We start from the raw sequence: 24,891 nt of genomic DNA, 5'->3' as shown, positions 1-24,891 counted from the left end.
AAGTATTTTATACAGCATAATTCAATACCATAAACTATACTTTTGTATTACACAAAATATGGCAGACACAGGAGATTGTTTTTATTCTAATAACATAAAAATTGTTTTTTCATAGAATAAAGTCTACTTTTATAATTATTTAAAAATGAAGCGTGTACGTGTAGGTACAATACGTACTTATATTGCAGAGATGTTGCATAGTCTGAAGGATGTGTGCGCAAATCTTTAATCTCATGCGTCCTTCGTAGCGATCCCATCGGTCGAACACCCTTATCAGCACGCTACAAAGGCCTGTCTTCACGATCTGCATGCAGCATACCTCTGTATGAGTTACCGACGAGTGACTGAACTGACATACACATGTTGCATTAAACGTGCAAACATAGTAATCAACCGCATATAGGTTCGGCTGTTGGTGCGTTTAGTGTTTGATTTTGTTGCGATAGATTCACTGTATAATATAATGTAATCGGCATTGTGATTTAAGGTTATAGTTCAATAGTGCTTTTCCTAACGCTAACCAACCTGAACAATTCATTATATTTAAATAATCAGTAATATTAAGATATGAAATGTATATTTATTTTCTTCTAATATATTAGATTAGGATTTTACTAATAAAGTACCATCAAAGTATTTAATTCAGCTAGACTGTATACATTCCACTGTTTCATTTAGCTTTTACCAACGTAAAGAGTGTTTCAGAGAAGTGGTTTTGGAATAAAGTTTCTTAACGCGACTAACGGCACGAGTGAAGCGGTAATATTGTCACGTAAGGAAACAGCGTTATGCAATTCGTTCGGTTCCATACAGCGGACTTTATCATCAAGTGCTGGCCGCCATATTTGTTTAAACCATGGAGTTTGAACAATAGTTCTTTCCGATAGACGGAAATAGAGGATTTTGTTCCTGAAGAGAGTGCTACCACCGCATAGTTTTTTTAAATAAATAAATGCCATTCGTGCAAAGGTGGGCTGTGTCAACTAAGTATAAAAATTAAGTTATGTAATCGCGCTTAACTGTTTTTGCTAAAGTAGTCGATGGCGTCAAGGCACAGGCGGAGTCGAGCAGTGGGGATGTAGCCTAGGCTCACTAAAACTCTTTCGTATGTAGCTATTGCTCCGTCTCGTATTAAAATAGAAGTCGTAACACCTGTAAAAATAATAAATAATTGAAATCTACCTAGATATCTTCATCAATAAAAAAAAATTGTGTGATAAATATGAATGGTTTTACAGTGTCTGGGTGTTTATCTGTTATATGTAATACAGACAATATTACAAGTATTTATGTGTATTATTCGTAAGAGATATTCATCAGCGATCTTAGTACCCATAACAAAAGCTACTCTTACTTTAGATTGCGATGTGTGTATTGTCGTAGTATATTTATTTATCAAAGCCAACCGGAGATGGGAAACTCTCAACTCCAGAAAGAGATAATATAAATATAATCACTTAACAATTATTCATTGTAAAGTCAACATCTTCTGAGGATGTTCCGGTGTCGGAACGAAACGTAAGTAAAAGGACCATTGCCGAACATCTGTTTGGTGTGGTGTATAGAGATTGAAGTAATTTTAAATTAAACCATACAGATTCTCTTGCTCTTGGCAGAGTGTAGCAAATTAAGCTTAATTTTCATAGTTAAAAATATAAACTACTAGCGTACCCACCCCGCTTTGACGGGCTAGATTTTGCTTTATTTTATTTAAACAATAAACTTACATCATTAAATTTTTAATTTAAGTCTCATAATATATTAAATCATTTATTTCTCTCCGTATTCATTTTCTTCTATTCTCTTCTATTCTCTTCTCGAGAGGGTGAAGGTGATCTACACCCATGTTCACCCAACAATAGAATATCATCATAGTAAATAAAAGCTGTATTTGACAGTTTGACAGTTCAAAATTAGGAGTGCTCCGATCGTTACCAAACTTTACAGGATTACTCGCCAGGTCAATCCGGAGATGCCTTCAAAGTTTCATTGAAATCGGACAAGCCGTATCGGAGCCTATACGGACACTTTCTCTTTTATATATATAGATTTTTAATTCGCACCCAAGTCTCAATTACTTTTTTGCCAATACACCACATGTTGGTTAACTCTTTATATCTCTTGCGCCTAATGGAGAGGAAACCTCCGCAGCAGTAAGATATCTAGCTGATGTGGGTGATAAATTTAGACGCAACTTAATATATCGCTTATGTACTTTACAGGAAGCGTCTCTCATCTATCTGAAATACTAAAAACTTACTGTTTTTCGCTAGTTGTTTTAGTATAACCAGCAGTGGAAATATTAATTTGTTGTCAGTGAAATGGCCTTTCAATATAAGATGCATTGTCCTCACACACCCTAACATCCTTACTTTCATTGCGAATTTTGGATCTGAAAAGAATAGAGTTTTTTTACGGTGTGATAGTATGCATAAAATAATATTTATTTATTTTAAATGGTCAAATGTTATTCGAGGCACCGATTTGTATTTTTTTTTACTCTTTTGAGATTCTGTACCCGCGGGTCTACAGATAGTCGCATCAAAATTTCATTAACTTATTAAGTAAACTTTTAACCAGCTGCAGCATGGGTCATAATAGGTACAGTTGATCGTATGTAAACGCTTAGGTACGTCGATTCTTCTGATATATATACGAGCGCAATCTCTCGTGGGCTACTTTCCAGAAGTTTCACTCCCGCCGTGAGTGAAAATTGTACAGGATTTTTTTTATATAGTTACCTCTGGGTGCTAGTGCTGCCAATACCCACACCAGGTCTTGCAACATCAGCTCCGTGCTAACGTTACTGTCTCTTTTGCTATGTGTGCTAAGCAGCGTACGAAGAACAACCTGCGTGCCGTTTAACGAAATGAAGTGCAGGGAACATTGCTGTCTTGCTACGTTGTTTGCTGTAATATTTTAGATAAGGAATTTGAGTCGTCTTCATGTGCAATTAAAGTACCGTCGAACATATATAAGGATCGATGTCTTATAGTCAAATGTCAAAAAACCAAACGGAGTTGCTCTTAAAAAAAATCTTATACTTAACGATTGTACCTACTGCGTCTGTACCGGCTGTAAATGCGGTTTCATTTTCGATGATTACAGAAACATTGCAGTATCATAACAAAAATGATATGACATGAAATTATGGACTATTTTTGATTAGACATTGATTCAGATAATCGAATCCCGTTGCGAAAAATATATCTTCTGCTCTCACATGTTTAAATAAGCTATATAATAGCCTGTATCATTCATATTAATTAGAATCATAACGTGTATAATAAAGCTTGAAAGCGTGACGGTGACAAAATATTATGTTACACAATTCTTTAAATGTTATACTAACGAGGTTATAATTATGACTATTTCAATGTCTTATGATTGAGGTTCGTTAAATTGGTGGGTGTTAATACAAAGGGCAAACAGATTTTTGCGTTGCATTGCGATACGGCCTACTGAAATGGCGAGGCCTTACGGTGGGTTACAATCAACATTATCTTAGTTGGCATAATAAATGTGTTAAAAGCAAGCAGTAAAGAACATACATCTAAAGCTAAAGACAGACAGACGTGTCGCCGCAACAGTTTCGTTATTTCATACTAAGCTCTCTTATTATATAGCTCTGCCTACATATAAGACTCATAAAAGTGAAATGCGAGGAGTACTTTGATTATTCGTTATCCAACCTACGATAAACGATAGCAATATGCGTACCTAAACAGCGGAGGTGAGTTTTTTTTTTAACTTTACACTAAGAGTAACAAAATGATGATGTGTACATTTTAAGACAAGTAAGAAAATATAGACTTTATAATGTATTTTTGCTTTTGTAACTTTGACTCTGCCGATTAAACCACGAGTTACGCATATTAATAAGATCATCCTTCGATTTCACAGAAATGTAAAATTAAATACTTCAATTAAATTAATATTACATTTCTTTAAACTGAAATTGCCTGCATTAACTCGTAAAATTGCAATTTCTAGTAGTAGCGTTGCAGTAGACATGCGTTTAATAAAACATCCTGCAATGCCGCTGCGGCATCTTGTTTTGTCTGTATTATGCTTTATAATTTGCTATGGAACTGAATTAATATTAGTCAGCAAACCAAAAGCCTCACACGTTGACATACCCTTTTTAAAAATTGGAAGTTTATTTTCTTTTCCTGACTTTTTGGTATCCTTCTTCTTCGTCGTTGGTACTTCATTTGCAACTGATTTACATATAAATTAATTTAAAAAAAGAATGCATAAATGTCGTACAAACTTATGTAATGAATTGGTTACCTGAACATTTTTTTCCTTTTCCCTGTTTTAAACATAAAGCCTCTCTTAATATAGACGTGATGTATGTTGATGTTGGGGTGTCTCTGGAACTCTGCAAGATAAATTACTAATTGGTTTTTGTATTTATTATTCACAGTATTTTATGTAATCCTAAATATTATTTAAAATGCAAACGTGGGTGAGTTTGTTTTTTCTTCGCGCCCTAAGTAACAAATCGATTTTTAGCCTCAAGTTCGATGAAAGCACGAAGACTGACATATGCTGCAAGAAGTTAATAGAAAGACACATAACTCATGGACACCTCACCTCTAATATGGACAGTAACATCTGAATGGCACCCGTTTGTTTATTCCAAAGTTTATCCAGTGTACTTTGCCGTATAAGTTTATCTGCAAAGAAAATCGAACTCCTATAACTTTTTGGTTTCCTCACTTTGTTGTTTTTTTCATGCAAGACCGATTGAGCAAAGTTATCAACACATTATATATTTTTATGCTGTTTATATAAGGCGAAATAAATATTATATTTATGTATTCTTATATTTATGTTTTCAATTTATATTATAAATTGTGTGCAATAAAGAATTTATCTATCTATCTGTCTATTATATTCAAGAGTAACTATTAACCGTATTCGCAAATATTACTGCACGGTGAAAAATGCTTATGTGTGACTATGAGTTTGCATGGTGTTTATTTTTTTCACTCATGTAGTATCATTAAATGCGTGGATAAATTTACTATTATGGTAACAAGAATTTTGCGTTCTACAGCAGCAGTTCTAAGCAAACATACTACCTAAGTAAGTAGGTGGAAAACCATTGTTTATTAATATAGCAACAATTCGCAGGGCTTGCAAAAACAACGTCCTACCAAGTGTAGCCCTATGACCATGAACCTTTTGTCTGGTAGCTAGTTACCATCCTACCGACAAATACGTGCCGCTTATTTATTTAGCGTTCCGGTGCTATGTCGCGTAGAAACCGAGAGGTATGAGTTTATAACTTCCATAGCCCTAACTGTTTAGCCGGTTACCATCCCATGCTGTATCATCATTAATCAGAAGGTGAGATAGCAGTTATGGGTCAAAATTAATTTATTTCAAGTAGGCTCAGTTTTTAAGCACTTTTGAAACGTTAAGTCTAGACATTTTTAGTGACTCTACCACCGATTCGGAAGGCAGATTCCACAGAAAGGAGCCGGCAAGAATCTCAGCAGATTGCTCTTTTTCATCATCAATTTACAGTTTACAATCTTTAAGATTTTCTATCTTGAGAGAGATGAGAGCGGAGTCTGCTTTCAAGCAGCCTTGTCACTAAGAAATTCATCAGTTATCGTTAACTTGCAATGGAATAAAAAAAACTTCTACTGCATACAGAGATGTAAATTGTAGAGATACATAGCTGTCATAATAGTTATATTTGGTTGTTCCGTATTTCCTTAAATACCTTAAAACACATCAATAAGAGGGCGGCCTCGTTTGTCCACCTGATAGGCTTCCGTGCATTTTTGTCATAACAACGCCGGTGTTTTTCCGAAGGCCTACAAGTGGTCTTTTAAAAGTACGTTATACTCTGCTCAATTGTGAATAAGGATGTTCTGGTGTAATAATTGAACTAATTTATAGTGTACTATACCACTCTTTATTTTTATAATTTACAGCATGTTATTTGAACGCATTGCCCAGGATATCATTGTCAATCTACTACCAGCTCACTACAAGACACGGGTTTAGGTCGTAGTCCAACACACTGGCCAAGTGCGGATTGGTAGACTTCCCACGCCCTTACGAGCATTATAGAGAACTCTCGGGCCAGCACTGCTCACGATATTCTCCGTCACCGTTGAAGAGAGTGATATCTAAACACTTAAAACACGTATAAGTCCGAAAAGTTAGAGGTGCGGGTTCGAACTCGGCCCCCCAAAAGGAGAAGCCGAAGCCCACTGAGCTATCACCGCTACGGATGAGGTGGGGACGCATGGATGTTTGTTACACGTTCACGCAAAAACAACTATACGGATTTAATTGAAATTTGGAATGGAGTGAATTGTACCCCGGAATAATACATTATGATACTTTTTACCCTTGGCATTTTTATTTCCACAAGATTTGCGGAGAACTGAATTTCAAGTCGATTCTAGCTAAAGTTTGTCATATGAAACTCACTTGATAAATAAACAAATAAATAAATATACTACGACAATACACTCATCGCCATCTAGAATATAATACACATAAATACGTATAATATACAGATAAACACCCAGACAGTGAAAAACAATCATGTTCATCACACAAACATTTTCCAGTTTTGGGAATAGAACCCACGACCTTGGACTCAGAAAGCAGGGTCGCTGCCCACTGCGCTACTCAGCCGTCGAATAAGATCTGTCCTAGACGCATCTCGCGTAGTTCCCCGCGATAAGTCTTTACACGTAAATTTGCATTAAAAACAAAACAGCTAGACTATACTGATATTATAAAGAGGAAAGATTTTTTGTTTGTGTGTTTGGAATTAATATAAGGGAACGTATGCGAGGGGCTTATACGGCTATGAGTAAGGTATTCGCGTTGCTAATATAACCTCCCTAAGGTTGAAACATCTGGGCAGTGAGTTTACAGTAACATATTAAATCAATGCCTCTGGGAGCCCCTAGTCCAAAATATAATTAGTCGGGTATGACAAGGAAATGCTCAACTACCCATCAAAGTTTAACAAACACATCCAAGTCAACATGACACTTTTATGAATTGTCTTAGTTAATCATACAAATATAATATTAAACTGAAACACACTTTATAGCTTTGACAGCAATTATGCTGACTTTGATTGAGACAGACGATATTGCATCTAATAAAGTTGATAACGCGATTAATACGAATCATTAATTTTTGCAATGCAGTTAATTGCATCTTCTTCTTTTGCCCATTCTAATAATTAACACACACTGACAAACGCAGCCTGCCAGCAATTAATTTATAAACATGAGCGAAATTCTTTTTCAGAATCCATTGTCTATGGGGAATAAAATGTTACGAGAAGAGAACGATAATCTAAGGAGAATCTGTTATTTTTAAGATTATAAGTTAGATAGATATACTACAGCTATTTCTGAGAAATTAGATCATAAATAAAAAAAATAAAAGTCATATCAAATCGTTTCAGGTTTCGGGGCTGTAGCTTTTGTATTAAAATTTCATACAATAACCAGAACTCAGTCGCAGTAGACTCAACAGAATAGTTATTATTGGATATGGAGACGTTAAAAATGAGAAAATTCCTAAATAGTTTAAAGGGAAAACATAAAATTCACGGGGACAATGTCGTTGGCATCAGTTAGTAAAATCAATATACTTATTATTATACTTTTATTGTTTTTAACCTTGTCAGCTTAAGTGTGTAAAGTAGTATACACTCAAAACTCAAAAACTGGATATCGATAACAATGACAAGCTGTCTACGAGTACCTACCTGGCGCTTTGCCAGGGCGGCACGCGCACGTCTCGCCGACGTCATGGTGACGCGGGCTGGGGCCTCGTTGTCGTTGCAGAATAATACACACTGAACATTTAAACTCAAAGAAAATAATAACAATAACAAGCCTTAAGCCTCAAGTACGGCATTCCACGATAAACAAATACGATCAATTTATAAACTTAAATAACGCGAATCGCCCCGTGAGAAATTCAAACAAATTGGTATATTTACTGTAGCTTCACAATATATTTATAATAATATAGTATTTGTAAGATAACAAAAAGTGAATATAAACAGTCGATTTACAAGAAATGGTCATAAATCTGTGTCATATGCATATCGTCTGCGAAAGGAAGAGAAGTAATTTGTGGGATTGAGTATACGCTTTTATAATATGATTCCTAAGGTAATTCTGGACCTACCAATGCATAAATTTAAGAATATGTTAAAATACATGTATTACAGCGAGGCTATTATTCAATTGATGAGTTTCTTAATGACAAGGTTATTTGGAAACAACCGGGTCTGCTTTCATCTATCACAAAATAGAAAAATGAATATTACTTCTGCTCGGTAGAATCTGCCTTCCGAACCGGTGCTGTTAGAGTCACTACAAACAGACAAACTGGACGTTTCAAAAGTGTTTGTATTCTACTTGAAATAAATGAATTTTGAATTCTTTGAATTATGCAATGAATTTATAAATAACTAATTATAGATTTAACAGGGCTAATAATAGGTTCCTATTAAGTACGCGCAAGTCTATAGCCACATACTGTGTCATATTATTCAATAAATAGTTTTTCTAAGTTGGTTTGGTACTTTAATTTCATAACCTCATCATATTTTCTTTAAGCGCTATTTCAACCGGCTCTTAGTCGTTGCCGCTCACTACAGAAAATATACCCTTGACGGTGTTTTGCGGCTGTGGCCAGTGTGTACGGCGACACTTATAGTTCTGATCGGTCCATAGTGACTACTGCGCTACTAGGTAATTCTACTTTCCTGTTCCGGTTCTAAGAGAGGCTTTAAGATCATTATAGCATGTTCGGCTGATCAGGGTTTCAATTGATTAAGAATATGTGAACCATTGAGCGACTTGGTTCTTTATCTACTTCACAGTTGGCAATATGACGAAAGTAGTAATAAAGTTAAAATTTAATATTTCCAAATAAAGATAGAGGAAGAAAACAGTTGTGTATGATATATTCCTTATTGCAGCTGTGAAGAAAATAGTGCTAATGTCAGGGCAACAAAGTATTTTTGGCCTTGGATGGTTTTTTTATGTGATCTGTGTTTTTAGTGAATGAAATATTATGTTAAAACTGCAGAATAGCAATAGTTTAGAAATTTGGTGTCAAATTTAGTTTAAAATATTTATCAATTTGTTTTAGCTAAAGAGATTTTGTCTATGTTTATTAAAAGGCGAACTACCTATAATATGATGAGATTAGATATGATGCATTAGATAGTCGCTCTATTTAGGCAGACTAGGCTTTATAACATAACATTACGGAATTTAGTGCGAGGTGAAACCGAGGGGCACAGCTAGTGCACCATACCTTGTTGTATAGTAAGTTCATGTGCACATTATTATTGTTATTTTATGTTTCCGGCTTTTAAATTTCTTAAAACGTTTAGCATTAAATATATTATAAGCCAAACGTGACTTTTAACAATTATTGTAAAGAGTATGTGCTGAACTTTTTTTCCACTTCCTTCTCAATATAGTGTAGCAAATTCTACTGAGAATGAATAAAAAAAAATGTAATCCACCATTTTATAGCGGCGGTTAACTTGGACCGATTTGACACTTTCGACTAATAGTCTAGTCCACAGGTTGAAAATTTATTATAAACAAAGTATAAATATTTTTTAAACTTTTATGGCACGATCTTTTTAAGTATGTATGAAAGAAATATTCTACGAAGCGAACATTTTTTACAACTATTATTCAAACATTATTTTTCACTTACAAATAAGACGGAAGTTTGAGAAAATTTTGTTAGTTAACCATTGTTTAACTCATTAAAAAAAATCCCGCGGGAATAAATTATTTATAGTGTTCAGAACACACCATAATTTATTAAAAAACAATATATATCCAATCCATTAAATAAATTAATTAATATGCACTCTTTTGAGGCCGCGCGCGTTATCTAAAAATGTCGCGCGCAGACCTTTTTTCAGCGTTAAATTAATATTATAAATAATGCAGAAGGAGTTCCGGGAGTTGAAAGCTTTTATTGGAAATTTTCTCCTCTTTCAGAATCTTTTCTTGAAATTCTTTAAATATTAATAGTTTATGAAATATTGGCGTGTATTGTGTGTGTGTGTGTGTGATACAATGTAACACACTCGCACAAACACACACACACACACACACACACACACACACACCCTTACGCATAAACGCACGCACACACACACAAACGTTAAACTTATAACACCCTGTCGTTTTGCGTAGAGGATTAAAATTTGTGTATACCTAGACCGACTCCATATTGTAAGGGTGTTGACAGTCACTTAGTAAATTTAAATTTAACGACGATTTCTGGATTAATAAACGAATCTCCATTTCGTCATATCTTTTGAGCTGAATCTAAATCACGATATTATTTATAAGGAAGGAAGGACTTAATTTTATTACGGTCTATTTATTATACAACGATAAATTATGCTAGCTTGATGTATTGCTGCCACCGTTCATTTACAACGTTTGCTCAGAACACCCATCAAAATGTTGACCGGGACTGTTGCCAACAACATCGTAAACATGGGCTGCTTCCAGCTATAGTTAAAATGTATATATCACTCTTATCAGAGAAGTTGATGTCCACGATGTTAAGATCTACTGCCTCGTGACCTATATGCATTATTTAGATTTGTGCTTATTCCTATGAAGTCTATGGAATATATATTCTGCTGATACGGGGTGACATTATCAATCTTATGACAAACGCCAAGTCAAATAAAGGGAAAAAAATACCTTTGACATATTATGTCGATTACAGGTTAAGAGGTTTCGTAGCACATGGGCGCAAAAAATCCTTTTTTTGGAGAGGAGGCTAAACTTGTATACCTACCAACATTTCAAAATATGACTTATTTTCTTTATGTAGGTAAGATTTACTTCGTATTACATTACAACAATTTAAGAATTGTTATTTAAAAGCATCCGGAATAGTTTTAAAAATTGATATTTAAGAATTGTATAATTGAAATTCAATCAGCCAATCTTAAATTATGCGAAACAATAAAAAAGTATGTGCAGTTTATAATCCCACAGAAATACCTACATAATTTCATTTTGGAGAATTTTTCTCAAGGCTATCTCTATCAGGCAAGGAAAGAAAATTATGAAATGACTTTTATTTGGCCTTATTATATTCATAGCAAGATTTGTTTTAGGTATCAAGTGTAGGTAATGTCTACAGCCATAAATAAAATTGAAGTGTCCATCATTTGTTTTAGGTAAGGTGTAGGTTATATAATCCTTAATAACATAATCAATGCGAAAGTATGTCTTTATGTCTGTTCGATTGTTTGTTTGTCCTTCCTTCACGCCCTATTAGGTATTTTTTGAATAGAGGTATTTGAAAGGAGAGTAACATAGGCTTCTTTTCATACGAAAAAAAAATGGTTCTAATGGGATTTGAATCAACCGTAATAATCGCGGACAGCGAAGGTGAGCAACGTCGGATAGCTTACAAATAAAATTGAAAGCTCTATTAGGTTATTTTGACGATATCATAATCGAAACACATGTTTTTGAACATTTTAAGCGTCCTGAAAGTTTATGTCGACTAACCTGGCGCAGTGGCGAGCACTGTATTCTTATAATCCCGGGTTCAATCGCCACCACAGGTAATTAATAATTTCTGAATATTCTCTGTTCTAATCCGGTGAAAGCTGCTCCCGTTGCTAGTTACCATCCGACAAAGACGTGCCACCAAACGGTATGATGCCGCTTAGAAAGCGCTTAGGGGTATATAACTACCTGAACGTAGGTGTTAACCAACTATACCATATTAGACTGCACCATGACTTAACACCAAGCAGTTAAGGGCTAACTAGTAGTGATATAAAAAAGCGCGCGAAAGAAAATGTAGCTTCCATATATTAACAATAGAATCCCGCGACGTTACAAACTTTTTCCATTCTTAGAAGAATAGACTGACATGGTGAAATCTTTTTACTGCAGTGCAGAAGACGGTTCTAGTGTAATTTCTACGTCTGTGCAGAACAGCTGTGCCCACATCGCGCTCAAACCGACATAATTTTTTATAAATATCACATAGGTACTTCGCAGCAGTAATTTTCTCATGAACGTGTTTAATCGATCTGCTCAAATTCCTTGTTATGTTTTCGCAACATTATTTGTGGCAGACTTTCGCATTTAAAACTGTAACCAGCATATTGGCTAACTATTGTAGGTACGCGTACAAAATTCTCGCACTGAATACAAACTTTAGCATACTTTTCGTAAAATATACCAAAATCGTTTTGCAATCTATGTATTAAGATTCTTTTAACTGGCTTGTTTAACGTATAGTGAGGAAGGTTCACAATAGATTGCGAGGGCATTGGTTCGATCCTGAACAAAAATTATTGAAAATTATTGGTACATAAGTTAGCTTATTAGAAAAAAATGGCATTGATTAGTCCTGCAGTACCCCAAAGAGAACAATAAATTGTCGGCCACGGTTATAAACAATAACCTGCATTAATATAATCCTCACAGCCAGCCATATTACCGGAGAACCGATGGCTCGGAGAACCAATGGACGTTGGGGTTCCAAAGTGCTGGAATGGTGACCTCGCAAAGGTAAACGGACATCAAAAGAGTCGCTGGGAGCCGTTGGAAACAAGTGGCACAGGACCGTGGATTATGGAGCTCCCTACAAATGACCTATGTCCAGCAGTGGACTTCAATCGGTTGAAGCTATGATGATGATGATCCCATATTACAGAAGCTTGGGCGCTCTATGTTCTTAATTCCTTTCTTTCCTCCCTAAATGACGATAAGTAACTGTAAGTACATAATTCATAGATTAAAAAACCCAGTAGAGTGGTCTTAGAGTATTACCAATATTCCATTTCAACAGAAAGTATTGTATTTTTTTAGTCTGTCGGTTTTGTTTAGCCGAACAGAAAAATAATATTGTTATTGCCATCACTAAGATTCAGAAGAAAGGAAATATAATAATAAGTATTGGGATTCTTGCATACATTTTATTATTTGTGTATTTTAATATTACTTACCTAACTACCATATTGACTAGTGGAAAACTAAGACCAGCCCGACCAGAGTGTGGGGGACGCCAGTACGGACTTCAGGTGCCGACCTAAGCCAATGTCAAGGCAGCACTTAATTTATGCCAGCGCGGCGTATAAATAGAACTAGAAGTAAAACCGTACCATGTTGAACTCTCGGTGAATAGTGATTGACAACGTAAGTGCTAGCCAAGAAAACTTTGATTCATAGTCTTTATAGACAAATTAATTTGGGATATAAGAACACTTTTATGCGACTCAAATAAAATCCTTTTTTAATCCCTGACGAAAAAAACGACGGGGTGTTATAAGTTTGTCGTGTCTGTGTTTGTGTTTGCTTGTCTGTGGCATCACAATTGATTAAGTTTTTTCACATTTGAATCAGTTGGGAGTGTTATGGCCACAAAACAACGGATTATATATTTTTTCCCAACTCCCTCAATATGACTGAATGCTATTTGCGTGTTATTTTCTGTCAAAAAATAGAAATTACTTTGTCCATCTAAATGCAAAATAATTCCCTTGTTTAGATTTTAATGATTGCTCAGTGGAAAAAATAATCACTCCCGTAATTGTTTGAATAGCAACGGCTTCGTAAGTTTTATTGACCCAACATAAAAGGCCGAAATGGTGGCAAAACCCCCTGGTACAGGCGGTACTTATTGTAATGTGCAAGTAATGAGGAATTTCCGATGGGCAACTATAAATTAATGGTAACACCTGGGGAAGGCGGCACGGACGAGGAGTTTATTCTTTATTGTACCTGGGGTAAGTATAGCCGTTAAACACGCGATATTACTGCATGACACTTATCTACCCGGATAAGATTGCAGACAGTCGTTTTCTGCAATTTATATTACAAGGTAATATGAACCATCAAGTAATTAACGACTTCAACAAAGGTATAGGTTCGCATTTTAAAACGTTCTTTGTTATTTTTATGCATTACTGTGATTTTTGTACCGATTTTTATTATGAAAACTTACAGTTTTCATATTTAATTTGTTTTATGCCTATTAATATGTTTTTTTTAAATGCAAACTGCGTTAGACGTAGGTGATGTATTAGGTTTAAGATCTGCACTAATTTAACATACAAATCTTCAAAATAAACGACTTGCACAAAATAGTTTAACTTTTGATTGCGAGAGTTGATTACTTGGAAATTAAAATTGCATGTATACCTAATATGTTATTCCATTCCATAAATAAAAAGTAGAATCCTACTAAAGTTATAAATTTATTGTAGTTTTAGATCAATGCTAAAATGTCTATATTTTATCTATATATATATAATGAAAATGGTCTTCGTTTGAGGCTCAATCACGCCTAAACCACTGACCGTATCGACATGAAACTACCACCATTCGATGCGAAATTTTTCCTAGATTTTCCTGGTTTATGGCTATCTATTTTTTGAATTCCAACATTCCTTCATTTTTTTATTGCTGTTTTACTTTTATGAACATTTATCCCGCTAATAAAAACAAAAGATAAGCATTTTCTCTTGATTCTTTTGTTTTCATAGATTTCAACAGAGTGTATTAAACGGATTATGGTTTTTTACATTCAGCTAAGAATCTACTCACGGTAGTGGAGAACGGCTGGACCAATTGGGCTTTTTTTTATCTTCAGAATTGTCAGGAGAAAGTTTTGTATGTAAGAAAATTTTAAAAAAGCCCGATAAAAAGTTAAAAATTTCGATGATAATCGAAGAATTCCCATCTATATAGTCACTCGCCACGAAATCTCGGGAACCATAAGACTTAGAAACGTGAAACTTGGTAGGAATATTACTTTTGCTATGTAGAGGTCAGCTATGAATAGATTTTAAGAAATTCATTCCCCAAAGGGGATTGCGGGGGCGTTAACAATGAACAATTCCCGTTTTTAAACTATAGCTCCTATAGACTTCAAATTTGGTAGGAATCTTCTGTAAGAGGTGTAGAAATAGGCTATGAACGAATTTTACGATAGCTCACCCCACAGGGGGTTGCGGGGGTGGGTATTAACAATTAATATTTTTAATTTTCCAGCTAAAGGTCCTACAAGCTCCAAATTTTGTAGGAATTTTCTATAAGTGATGTAAAAATGATTTATGAACAATTTTTACGATATCCCACCCCAAAGAAGATTGCGGGGGCGTTAACAATGAAAATTTTCAATTTCCAAGCGATAGCTCCTATAGACTCCAAATTTAGTGAGAGTGTTCTATATGTAATATAAAAATGATCTTCGAGCGGATTTTACAATGATCACCTCCAATAAGGTTCGCGGGGGTGGGTGTTAACAATAAAAAATTTCAATTTCAAAATATAGCTTCTAAAAATTCTAAATATGGTAGGAATCTTTTATTATTCACATAAAGAACATCTCAAAATGGATTTCAATAAAATCTACTTCCGACAGGAATTGCGGGGGTGGGTGTTAAAATCTAAAATTTTTATTTCTAACCTGTAACTTCTACAGACTCCAAATTTGGTGGGGATCTTCGTGTATGTAGGGATATTCGTGTATTTCCTTACAACAATCGTCTTTTTGGCAGCGGAGAAAAAGTCATTGAGAGGTTTCTATAACTTAACTTTACATGTAGCTATCCAATCAACGGACTAAGAATTTTACATTCATTTTACTTTTGCAGACTACATAACCGACGAATTCTTTTATTGCGGGATCGCGGAAATGTAACAGATTAAAATGAATGCATTTTCCAAGCACATGAGATGTGGAAAAGAAATTTAGTTACTTATTCCAATAGAATTCATAAAAAACATGCACAATTAATTTTCTATAAAAAATTGATGTCACGGAGAAAATTTTAGTTAACAGAATATTCGTCGCACTTGAACCTAGACAGATTTCAACTTCACATATGAGACTTGCAATGACTTTAACTTAAACTTTCAATGCTCATTTCAAATTTTTTTCTTCATGTCAATTATTATTAATTTTTGGAAGAAAAGCACGGAAATGATTGCACATTGAAAGTTACAATAAATATTAGTGAGAAAAATCACCTGGATGAAAGATACAGGCTAAATCGATGGAATTTGGAATTTGAGTAAGTCTAAACAATATCGATGCTTACAGTTCTATCCGCGGGGCCTATTTATGTTCATACAAAAATAAAAAAAAAGGAGAATAATAAAAATATGAAAAAAATAAATAAAAATGAAACATAAAATGTAATTTATTTCCTTTTTCAATTCGCCCAGCGAAGCGGGCTGGAAACGGCTAGTAGGTTTATATAAAAGTATTTAAAAAAAATATTATTTTGAACACAAACTTCAAAACTCCGTTCCACTCCTAAAGTGTTAAAATAGGTATATTTTTTTAAGTATTTTACTAAAATCTAATAAAAACAGTAAACAAAGTTAACCTCTTCGTATACGATTTAGAATTTTCACTAGCCGAATTAAACAATGTCTGTGAAACTTTAATAGAACTTTTAGCCAGGCCAAAAAAACGTGGTGTTTCCGAGTCATTCAAGTATATTAACTGCCGCTTGACACGCGAAAAGTTCTGCCAGAATTTGAAATGGATTGCGTAACTTTGTTATTAGTTTGAAGTTTTGTAAAGAGCATGAAATATTGTATAGTACGAGGGTGAAAGAAACGATCGTTAGTAGGATATTACTTTATTACAACTTTTCGGAATATCTACTGAGGGGTAATTTTTTTCTGCAAAGTACAACTGTTTCGTAAATTATGCAAAAAAATATCTCTTTAAATATATCTCTTTTAATAATAAAAATATTTGTAAACTATTGTTAGTTGTTGTAATAATATTGCCAAATAAATTAACAATAACAGACTTCACTTACGTAGAATTTCTGATTTTCTGTTATATTTAGACACTTTCCCGTTGAATTCCTATTTGTTCAAACCGATACAGTGATTAGAAGGGTTACCAAAAGTAATTTATGTCGTATGAAATCATAGTTAAGTTTTTTAAGAAATATAATACAACTCCTGTACTTTATATTTTACCATGAAGATGTAATAACATAATTAAAGTTTAGATAAATCCAGAACTATGAGAAAGTGCATTTTTCATGCAAAAAAATAAGTCAATTCGATGCTTTTTTGCGCAAAAGAAGGAGAGACCTAAGTGAACTAAAAACATGATTACGCTTACGACTTCGTATTTTCTCAAAGAAACAGTTTTTTTTTTTGCTTTTGGTACTGGCAGGTTTAACTTTGTATAAGGCATAACGTTATTCAAAGTTATAATAAATTAAATTAAAATGCCTGCATGTTTTAAAATATCTGTCTCTTTACAAGCTTATATGCATATGTAAAGCAAACCACACCCGAAACACACGTTTTTGAAAAGGTTTATTGGGCACGAAACTGATTTTGACGGTAATTTCACAGTCATGTAGTCTAATCAACGAATATTGGGGTATTGGAACAACCAGTTATGACTTAAAATATATTACTTTGTATGCCTCATTAACGTTTGTATAATTGAAACTTGATTTTTGGCATAATGTTAGATGAAATAACGGTGGGTAACATAGGCTTTTTATCCTAGGAAAACAAACGGTTACCAGGGGATTTGTTAACAATCTTAATAAACGCGGACAAAACATGCGGGCAACATTTACTTTAAATTAAGCAAGTTGTTTACTAATAAGATTCGATCGCATAAATAAATCAATGTCTGTGGCATTCAATCTCACTTTGCCGCGGTTTTATTTCTGTTTGCTATTTAAGTCTTACTACGAGTAGTTCATCGTTAGACAAACATTAATAACATACTACTGATAGATTATCCATTCAAATTTCATAAATTGGTCTATTCCTTATTATTCTTCTTATTTATTTACAAAGTCATACGTATGTCTGTCCGTTTATTTTGTTCCCTCGTTGTTATAATATGATGAGTCGTTAGCTTCATCTTAGCATCGGTATGGCGTCGTTACCGATTAAAACTATACTATCAGTAGAATGAAGAAGTACAGTAAGTCCACGTAGTTTTTGGTGACCCTGCAATTAATGTAAGACGGCTTTGTTGGACTGTAACTGCAGGGCATGGCTAGTCAAAAATTCTATATTCATTTATTTCAAGTAGGCCTAGTTTATAATCAAACGTTAAGTCGGTATGTTTATGGTGACTCTACCACCGTTACGGAAAGCAGATTCTACCGAGAAGAGACGGCAAGTAACTCAGCAGATTGCTCTTTATCAACATCATTTACAGTTTGAAATCTTTAAAATTTTCTATCTTGTGAGATATGAGAGCGGAGCGGCCATATTGCTAGCAGCCTTGTCATTAAGAAATTGATCAATCGTATAGTAACCACTATATATTTAACGTGTTTTAACTCCGTTGTTTAAACTTACGCATTGCTAGGTCCAAAATTACCGTGGGAATCATATTATAAAAGCATATACGCAATCCCACAAATGACTTCTGCACTTTTTGCAGACGATATGCAGATGTCACTAACTAACGTCCATTTCGAGTAAGGCGGTTGCTTATATACACTTTTCTTTTATAAAGAGTAGCGTTTTATCTTACAAATGCTATATTGTGAAGCTACTGAAAGTATATCTATTTCTAGTCTAGTCTAATTATAAATCTAAAGATATAATTGTTTGAATAAGCTAATCTCTGGAATTACCAGTTAGATTTGAAAAATATTATTTGTTTTTGATAGATCAATTCTTGGGAAGTCTTGCTATAGTTATATCTTTTAAAAATTTACCTCGAAGGGCAACCCCCTTAACTACCCCAAAAGTAGACGGTGGAAGTTAATATGGAAATGAATAAAGCTAAATCGATAATAATGGTAAGATAAGTTTCTGACTTTCCCAATATTCCACCTTCAAACGGGTCATATAGAAAATGAAAATTAATTTGGTAGAACGCGCTGAACTTAGGAAATACAACTATTGTTTTGTTTTATATCTTTAAACGAGCAATTCTTGTATATATATATATATATATATATATATTATATAATTGGAAACTCGGAATCGGCTCCAACGATTTACATAAAATTTATTATATAGGGGGTTTTGGGGGCGATGGTTTAGAAAATGTCATTTTATTTGTGTTTCCGGTAATAACCGATTTGGTGCAGACGAAGTTGCACGGGTTACCTAACTTAGTATTATATAGGAACATATATTCCAATATTAATATATCAGATACGAAATGAAAGGCGAAATAGTAATAATAATAGATGCGAAATTTTTTGAGAGTGCAGATTTTGTTTTCATTAGTGTAAATGCGAGTATATACCAACAGTTTGATTTATGTCCTCATTGGTTAGAGGGACGTAAGGAAGAACTGAATACGATATGGTAATGTGATGATACATGAATTTGTTGATTACCAGCCCTTTGGACCACTTCTCCCATTTCCTACCTACATAAGCTGGATGGATGTGGCTCAAATAAAATCTAATTTACAAATAATGCAAATGAGAGTTTAGTTCGTGGCTATTACTAGCGTTGATCAATTAACACTATTGTAAGTTTTTTGTTCCCCGTGAGAGACATCGTCGAACGTAATGTTGGGAATCTTGCCAAGTAGCAAAAAATATATGGACGAACGTCAAGCTTTTAGGTAATAAAGATGTGGTATCAAAACATAATTTGTCTAATGTACATTAAAGTCTAGACAACTGATAGTGATAATAGTCGTTGTTTCTTCAAAGTGACCTAGTGACCAGATTAAGGTTAGCATTAGGTAATCCATTCATTCATAAGGTTATAACACCGAAGCTATCATAGTGTATAAATTTGTCATGAATATTGTTCGCTCTATAAAGTTAAAAATTTATCAGTTTTTACTTAAAATTCCGAACGGCAACATTATAAGGACTATTATCGGCAATATCTACAGTTTAATGTGGCCATATTGATGTCGGATGTTCTGAATTTATAGGCCTTGTGATTGCAAAACTATAATGGAAATGCGATGTATTTATTGAAATGATTCCTTTTATTAACCAAGTCAATACGAAGTTCTTAGTAAGTTTTACTACGTTCAAGTATTTGAGTCCATAAAAATCACGAAATGTATTTTGTAGCAAGACTATCTAGGATTTATATGTCGGGAATGTTACACTATCTCAGTCGCAAGACTGAGTTAATGTTAGTAGATGATATTAATGATAGAATTAACATTCTATTAATACACCCATATTTCTTATATTTAACTAGAGCTTTTTCAAATTAATACCGTTAAAAATCGAAAACAACATAATTTTATTGTAAAAACAATATGTGGAAATAAATGAATGTAAAATAAGTGATAAGCAGAGATTTATGATAAGTGATACTTTAATATTATTATTTATATAGCCTTTGATCTAGTTTCGATAATTTTGGACACAGTGGTAGCCGGTATAAATAACGCGTTTCTGGGTTTTATGTGCTGCAACTTCCGATATAGTTATGACGTTATCGTTATGACGATTAAGATTCGCACTGTGGGCAAACATTGAATGTATATCGTGTATAAAGGCTAGCAGATTTATTAGCAATATTATCTATGAATACACATTTAGTTATCGTCACCTAATACCAAGGACGGTTTTTGTGGATATAAAAAGTTCATATATGCAACGCAACGATATACACACCTAATGACGTAATGCTGCTTGTATTTCTAGCATGGGTTCATCATCTTCATCATCATATCCTAAGGCACAGACGTCCACTCTCACGGAATACAGATGGTTGGAGGCAGCGAACGAAAAAAATTTGAAGTGGCCCTTTCAAACAAATTGTCATTCAAATGGCAACTATATATGTAATTAGTCTATATACGCAATTGAATTGCAAAATACAAATTTGCTTCTATTATATGTCATGAAGCACAGGCCAGCTGTGATTGGCCGGCAGTAAATCTGTCAGCATTGTGACTGTAGGTTAGAACTAAATGCAAGCGGGGCACACTTAACTTTTTTTAACCTAACTTAACCTTACCTAACCTTTTGGGCCCAACACGAGATTTGAACAGGAAAGTAGTTTGAAAACCAACATGCTAAAGACAAAATCAACGAGGCAATAAGTATTATAGATGGATAAATCGATGGTACACAATACAACTAGCGTTTATTGCTGCATTTGTAAAAAGCCAAAGAAGTTTTATAATTGAAATATCTCTACGCTTCCGATGGCTCTTATGTGAATGAACTTTACTCTATTAACCCTCTAAACTGTTATGCTGAACCATAAACGGAAATCTAAGAAAAGGAGAGCCGGCTCTGTTGATGACGAAAATAGTGATAGATAGATAGATCAACACTCTATATATAAGTCGGAAACAACACAAATGAGATCCAATAATAAATTTTTAAAAACATTGGTATGCACAGAAAATCTTTGATAAAGTTAAAACATTTTTATTCCAGGCAACCCTTGAGAGTAGCAAGAAGAGAGTGTTTTTATATTTTCGCAAATTAGCAGGGCTTAATGCTGGATTTAGACCAAGAACTAAGCTAAGTTAGCTTAACTTAGCTTGCAAAGCTGACGCAGTTTTTCATACTTGTATATCGTTTGCAGTGTGCACAGAAGTGTCTGTTTAGATAAATAAACCAATAAAAATTCACCGTGTGATGAGAGGCGGGAGTTGATCTTCGCGGTAATGGAACGCGCCACCTCGGCGGCATCAGGGGCCCGCTGTTGGTGCATGCGGAGGCGCTCGAAGAGGCACTCTGCCGCTCCCTCGTCCGCCATGCGGTACGCTGCTGACGAAATATTGTTCTTAGAATTATGATTTAATGGCTTAATAAAATGCCGTGGCTTTCAGTATTCATCCGCAGCCTTTTAACGCCCATTGCTGGTAACAGGCCTCGCCTCTTAAAAGAGGAACGGTTTTGAGCATTGACCGACTGAGCCGGTTGGTGAACTTGAAAGGCCGACGGCTTAACGTGCTCTCCCAGGCAAGGGGGTTGACACCGCCAATTTCCTAACTCGGGGCTGGTACTGAAATTACTTTAACAGAAAGTTACATTTTGGCAAGGTCTATTAGTTCTTAACAATAGGCTTTGGAGTTTATGTGACCCACAATTGTCGCAAGAGAGACAGATAAAATAAGAGTACACAAAACCGAAATGCGATTATTGAGATGGATTAGGCATGTAACAAGAATAGGATATGAAAAACAATAGATACAGACAGACAGACAATCAAAAATTGGAACAATTTGGAATTTATAATTTCTGAATTTTCTCTGGTCGGCAGTGGCTTGTTACCGACAAAGACGTGCCGCTAAGCGATTTAGTGTTCCGGCGCGATGCGATTGGGGGTATGACTACCTGGTACCATACTCCCTAACAGGTTAGACCGCTACCATCTTACACTGCATCATAACTTACCACCAGGTGAGATTGCAGTCAAGGGCTAACTTGTAGTGGAACAAAAAATATAGTAGTTACCTCTTGTTCCTATAATAACACCGGCAACCACGCCGTTAAGACCAGAACACAGTATTGCAACAATGCCGCTAAGCGGCAGAAACAAGTAAGGTGGTAGAATTTCCCCGGACGAGCCGTCACGAAAAGCTCAAAGAAAAACACTACAAGTCTGCGTTTGTTTTGGGTTATTCTATACACCGCGCAAACCGTTTGTTTTCCTAGCATAAAAAGTGTCCAAGATGGAATATATATATCTATCTCTATGCCGCAATGGTATTTGTTTTAATTACGTGGGAATGTTTGGCGCTTTTCACCAGACGATTTCATCTTATGAAAATCTCCAAGATGCAAGCTATTTAGGTATGCACCAAATTTTATCAAGATCAGTGCAGTGGTTGAGCCGTATTTTGGTAATAAACAAGTAAACAAATAAATAAAAAAAACAAAGTCATTTTCACATTTATAACACTATAGTATAGTTTGAAAACACGGATAGTATATGAGTTATTACCGTATAATTTTGTATTTTTTACTGAAATGTTAATTTTTGGTATTAAAAAATTACGATCGCAATAAAACACCTTTGTTCTATTGTAGTATCACTCGACTGGTGGATATTACAGGAAGCTTGCCACCCTTCCGTTTAAATGTTGTTGGCGTGTAAGTAGAGGTACATAAATTATCTGATAATTGTCTCGAGGCAATAGGGAGGTGCTTATTTTTTTGATTTTTTTTTTGATTCTTTGATTCGATGAGTAGACAAATATGTATATGACAAAGAGCTTTGTACGGTATTTTTTTTTTATTTGCCGAAAAAGGGGAATAAGTATGTAAAAATCTGGTCTCGAACCGGGGTTCTGGTTTCGGTACCACCCAATTTCCCACCTGAGCTATACATGTAAATAAGTACACATACAAGAATGGCTCGGTTAGAGTTATGAGATAGATTATTTAGGTTTAATATTGCAATTATGTGAAAAAAGTGTATTGTTTATTGATAGTTGTTTTCTATTTTTCTCTCTGGATTTATGAATGAATGAATGAATATACTCTTATTAGACAGCACAAAAAGTACATAAAAAAAGAAAAGTATAACAAAACAACGTATACAATTTGGCGGCCTTATCGCTTCATAGCGATTTCTTCCAGGCAATCAATGGCGAAGAAAACAAATACAGAAAATGGTTTCGTTTATGTGTCTAGAGATTACACAAATAAAAAAAAAGCTTGTTATTAAGGCAGCTTATTATCGATAATCATTTGCTGATTTTAGACATTTAGAAGATATGATCATTGATGTGATTTATTTTAACAATGATAAACATTAAGAAGAATATAAAAAAAAACAAGCAACACAAACACTAAAATAAAAACACAACACGCGCCGAAACATCTGGAACATGCTGTTTTGTAATCATGTAAAACATTACTACTTGCAATCCTATATTATTATATACTATTATAAAATGCCTAATGCAATACAGTATTACTATACACTTTTTTGTAGAAATGTTATGCTGAATGCCCAGTTAAATTAGCATTAGCGTTTGTTAACACTAACAGTGATGCCGTCTTTCAAGCCTATATTTAAGTAATATCTTAATGATAAAAACTAGATAAATGCTATGTGCAATACAGTATTACTACATGCTTTTTTATAATCATGTGTTAGGTAGAAATGTTATGCTGAATTCCCAGTTAAATTAGCATTACTGTTTGTTAACACTGATGCCGTATTTCAAGCTTATATCTTAATAATATCTTAATGATAAAACTTGATAAATGCGATATGCATTACACTATTACTACATGCTTTTTGTAATCATGTTAACAAGAAGAAATGTTAGGCTGAATGCCTTGTCAAATTAGCATTAGCGTTTGTTAACACTAAAAGTGATGCCGTTTTTCAAGTCTATATTTAAATAATATCTTAATGATAAAAAACTTTAGCAACACCAACATTATCAACACAGAGGATATGTTTGTGTAGAGTATGCATATTACATGAATCGAAATGTTAAACAGAAAGCACCCTCAGTTAGCAGTGTCGTTTGTTATTACGTGAAATTACTATCAGTAACATTACTGATGATGACTTTCAAGCCACTACACTAATATCGTATAGATAACAAAAAATTGCAAAACCAACACTGTTTTAGCAGATAATTGTGTATATAGTATGCTATTTTATAATCGTGTGTTAAATGTTAATCCTAAATATGAAATTAAATGGAACGTTGTCGTATATAAACAAGAAATTAGCATTGTCATGAATGTAGGCCAAAACATACGAACGGCTTATGTGGACGTGTGTTTTGTGTATGGAAAATGTGATGCCATGCTTTAATAAATTCACGAAACGATAGTGGAACGTACGTGAGTGCGTTGCTTTGTGTTGTCCTTCTCTTGGTGATTGATTGTGACAGTTTGTAAATAAACAATGTAGTTATTAGATATTATGTCGT

The 24,891-nt window shown here is 34.3% G+C and overlaps 1 protein-coding gene across 3 annotated transcripts in view; it reads right to left on the bottom strand.

Moving 5' to 3' along the window:
- Window positions 1–24,891, bottom strand: part of LOC120633314 (cytosolic carboxypeptidase 1-like) — a 107,169-nt gene extending 82,278 nt beyond the window's left edge. For 2 of the 3 annotated variants that reach the window (XM_039903506.1, XM_039903514.1), the window contains exons 1-9: window positions 24,803–24,891; window positions 21,620–21,754; window positions 4,600–4,682; window positions 4,294–4,384; window positions 4,140–4,220; window positions 2,742–2,909; window positions 2,261–2,392; window positions 1,021–1,152; window positions 178–321 (exon numbers count right to left, since the gene is read on the bottom strand). In XM_039903506.1, coding sequence (XP_039759440.1) covers window positions 178–321; window positions 1,021–1,152; window positions 2,261–2,392; window positions 2,742–2,909; window positions 4,140–4,220; window positions 4,294–4,384; window positions 4,600–4,682; window positions 21,620–21,746 — 958 coding nt within the window. In that variant the 5' untranslated portion in view covers window positions 21,747–21,754; window positions 24,803–24,891. The remainder of the gene's footprint in view (window positions 1–177; window positions 322–1,020; window positions 1,153–2,260; window positions 2,393–2,741; window positions 2,910–4,139; window positions 4,221–4,293; window positions 4,385–4,599; window positions 4,683–21,619; window positions 21,755–24,802) is intronic. The other variant, XM_039903523.1, reaches the window with a different exon arrangement.

The sequence above is a fragment of the Pararge aegeria genome, chromosome 2 (genome assembly GCF_905163445.1).
Source record: "Pararge aegeria chromosome 2, ilParAegt1.1, whole genome shotgun sequence".
In the NCBI taxonomy this organism is placed as follows: domain Eukaryota; kingdom Metazoa; phylum Arthropoda; class Insecta; order Lepidoptera; family Nymphalidae; genus Pararge; species Pararge aegeria.
This window is presented reverse-complemented; position numbering and strand designations above follow the sequence as displayed.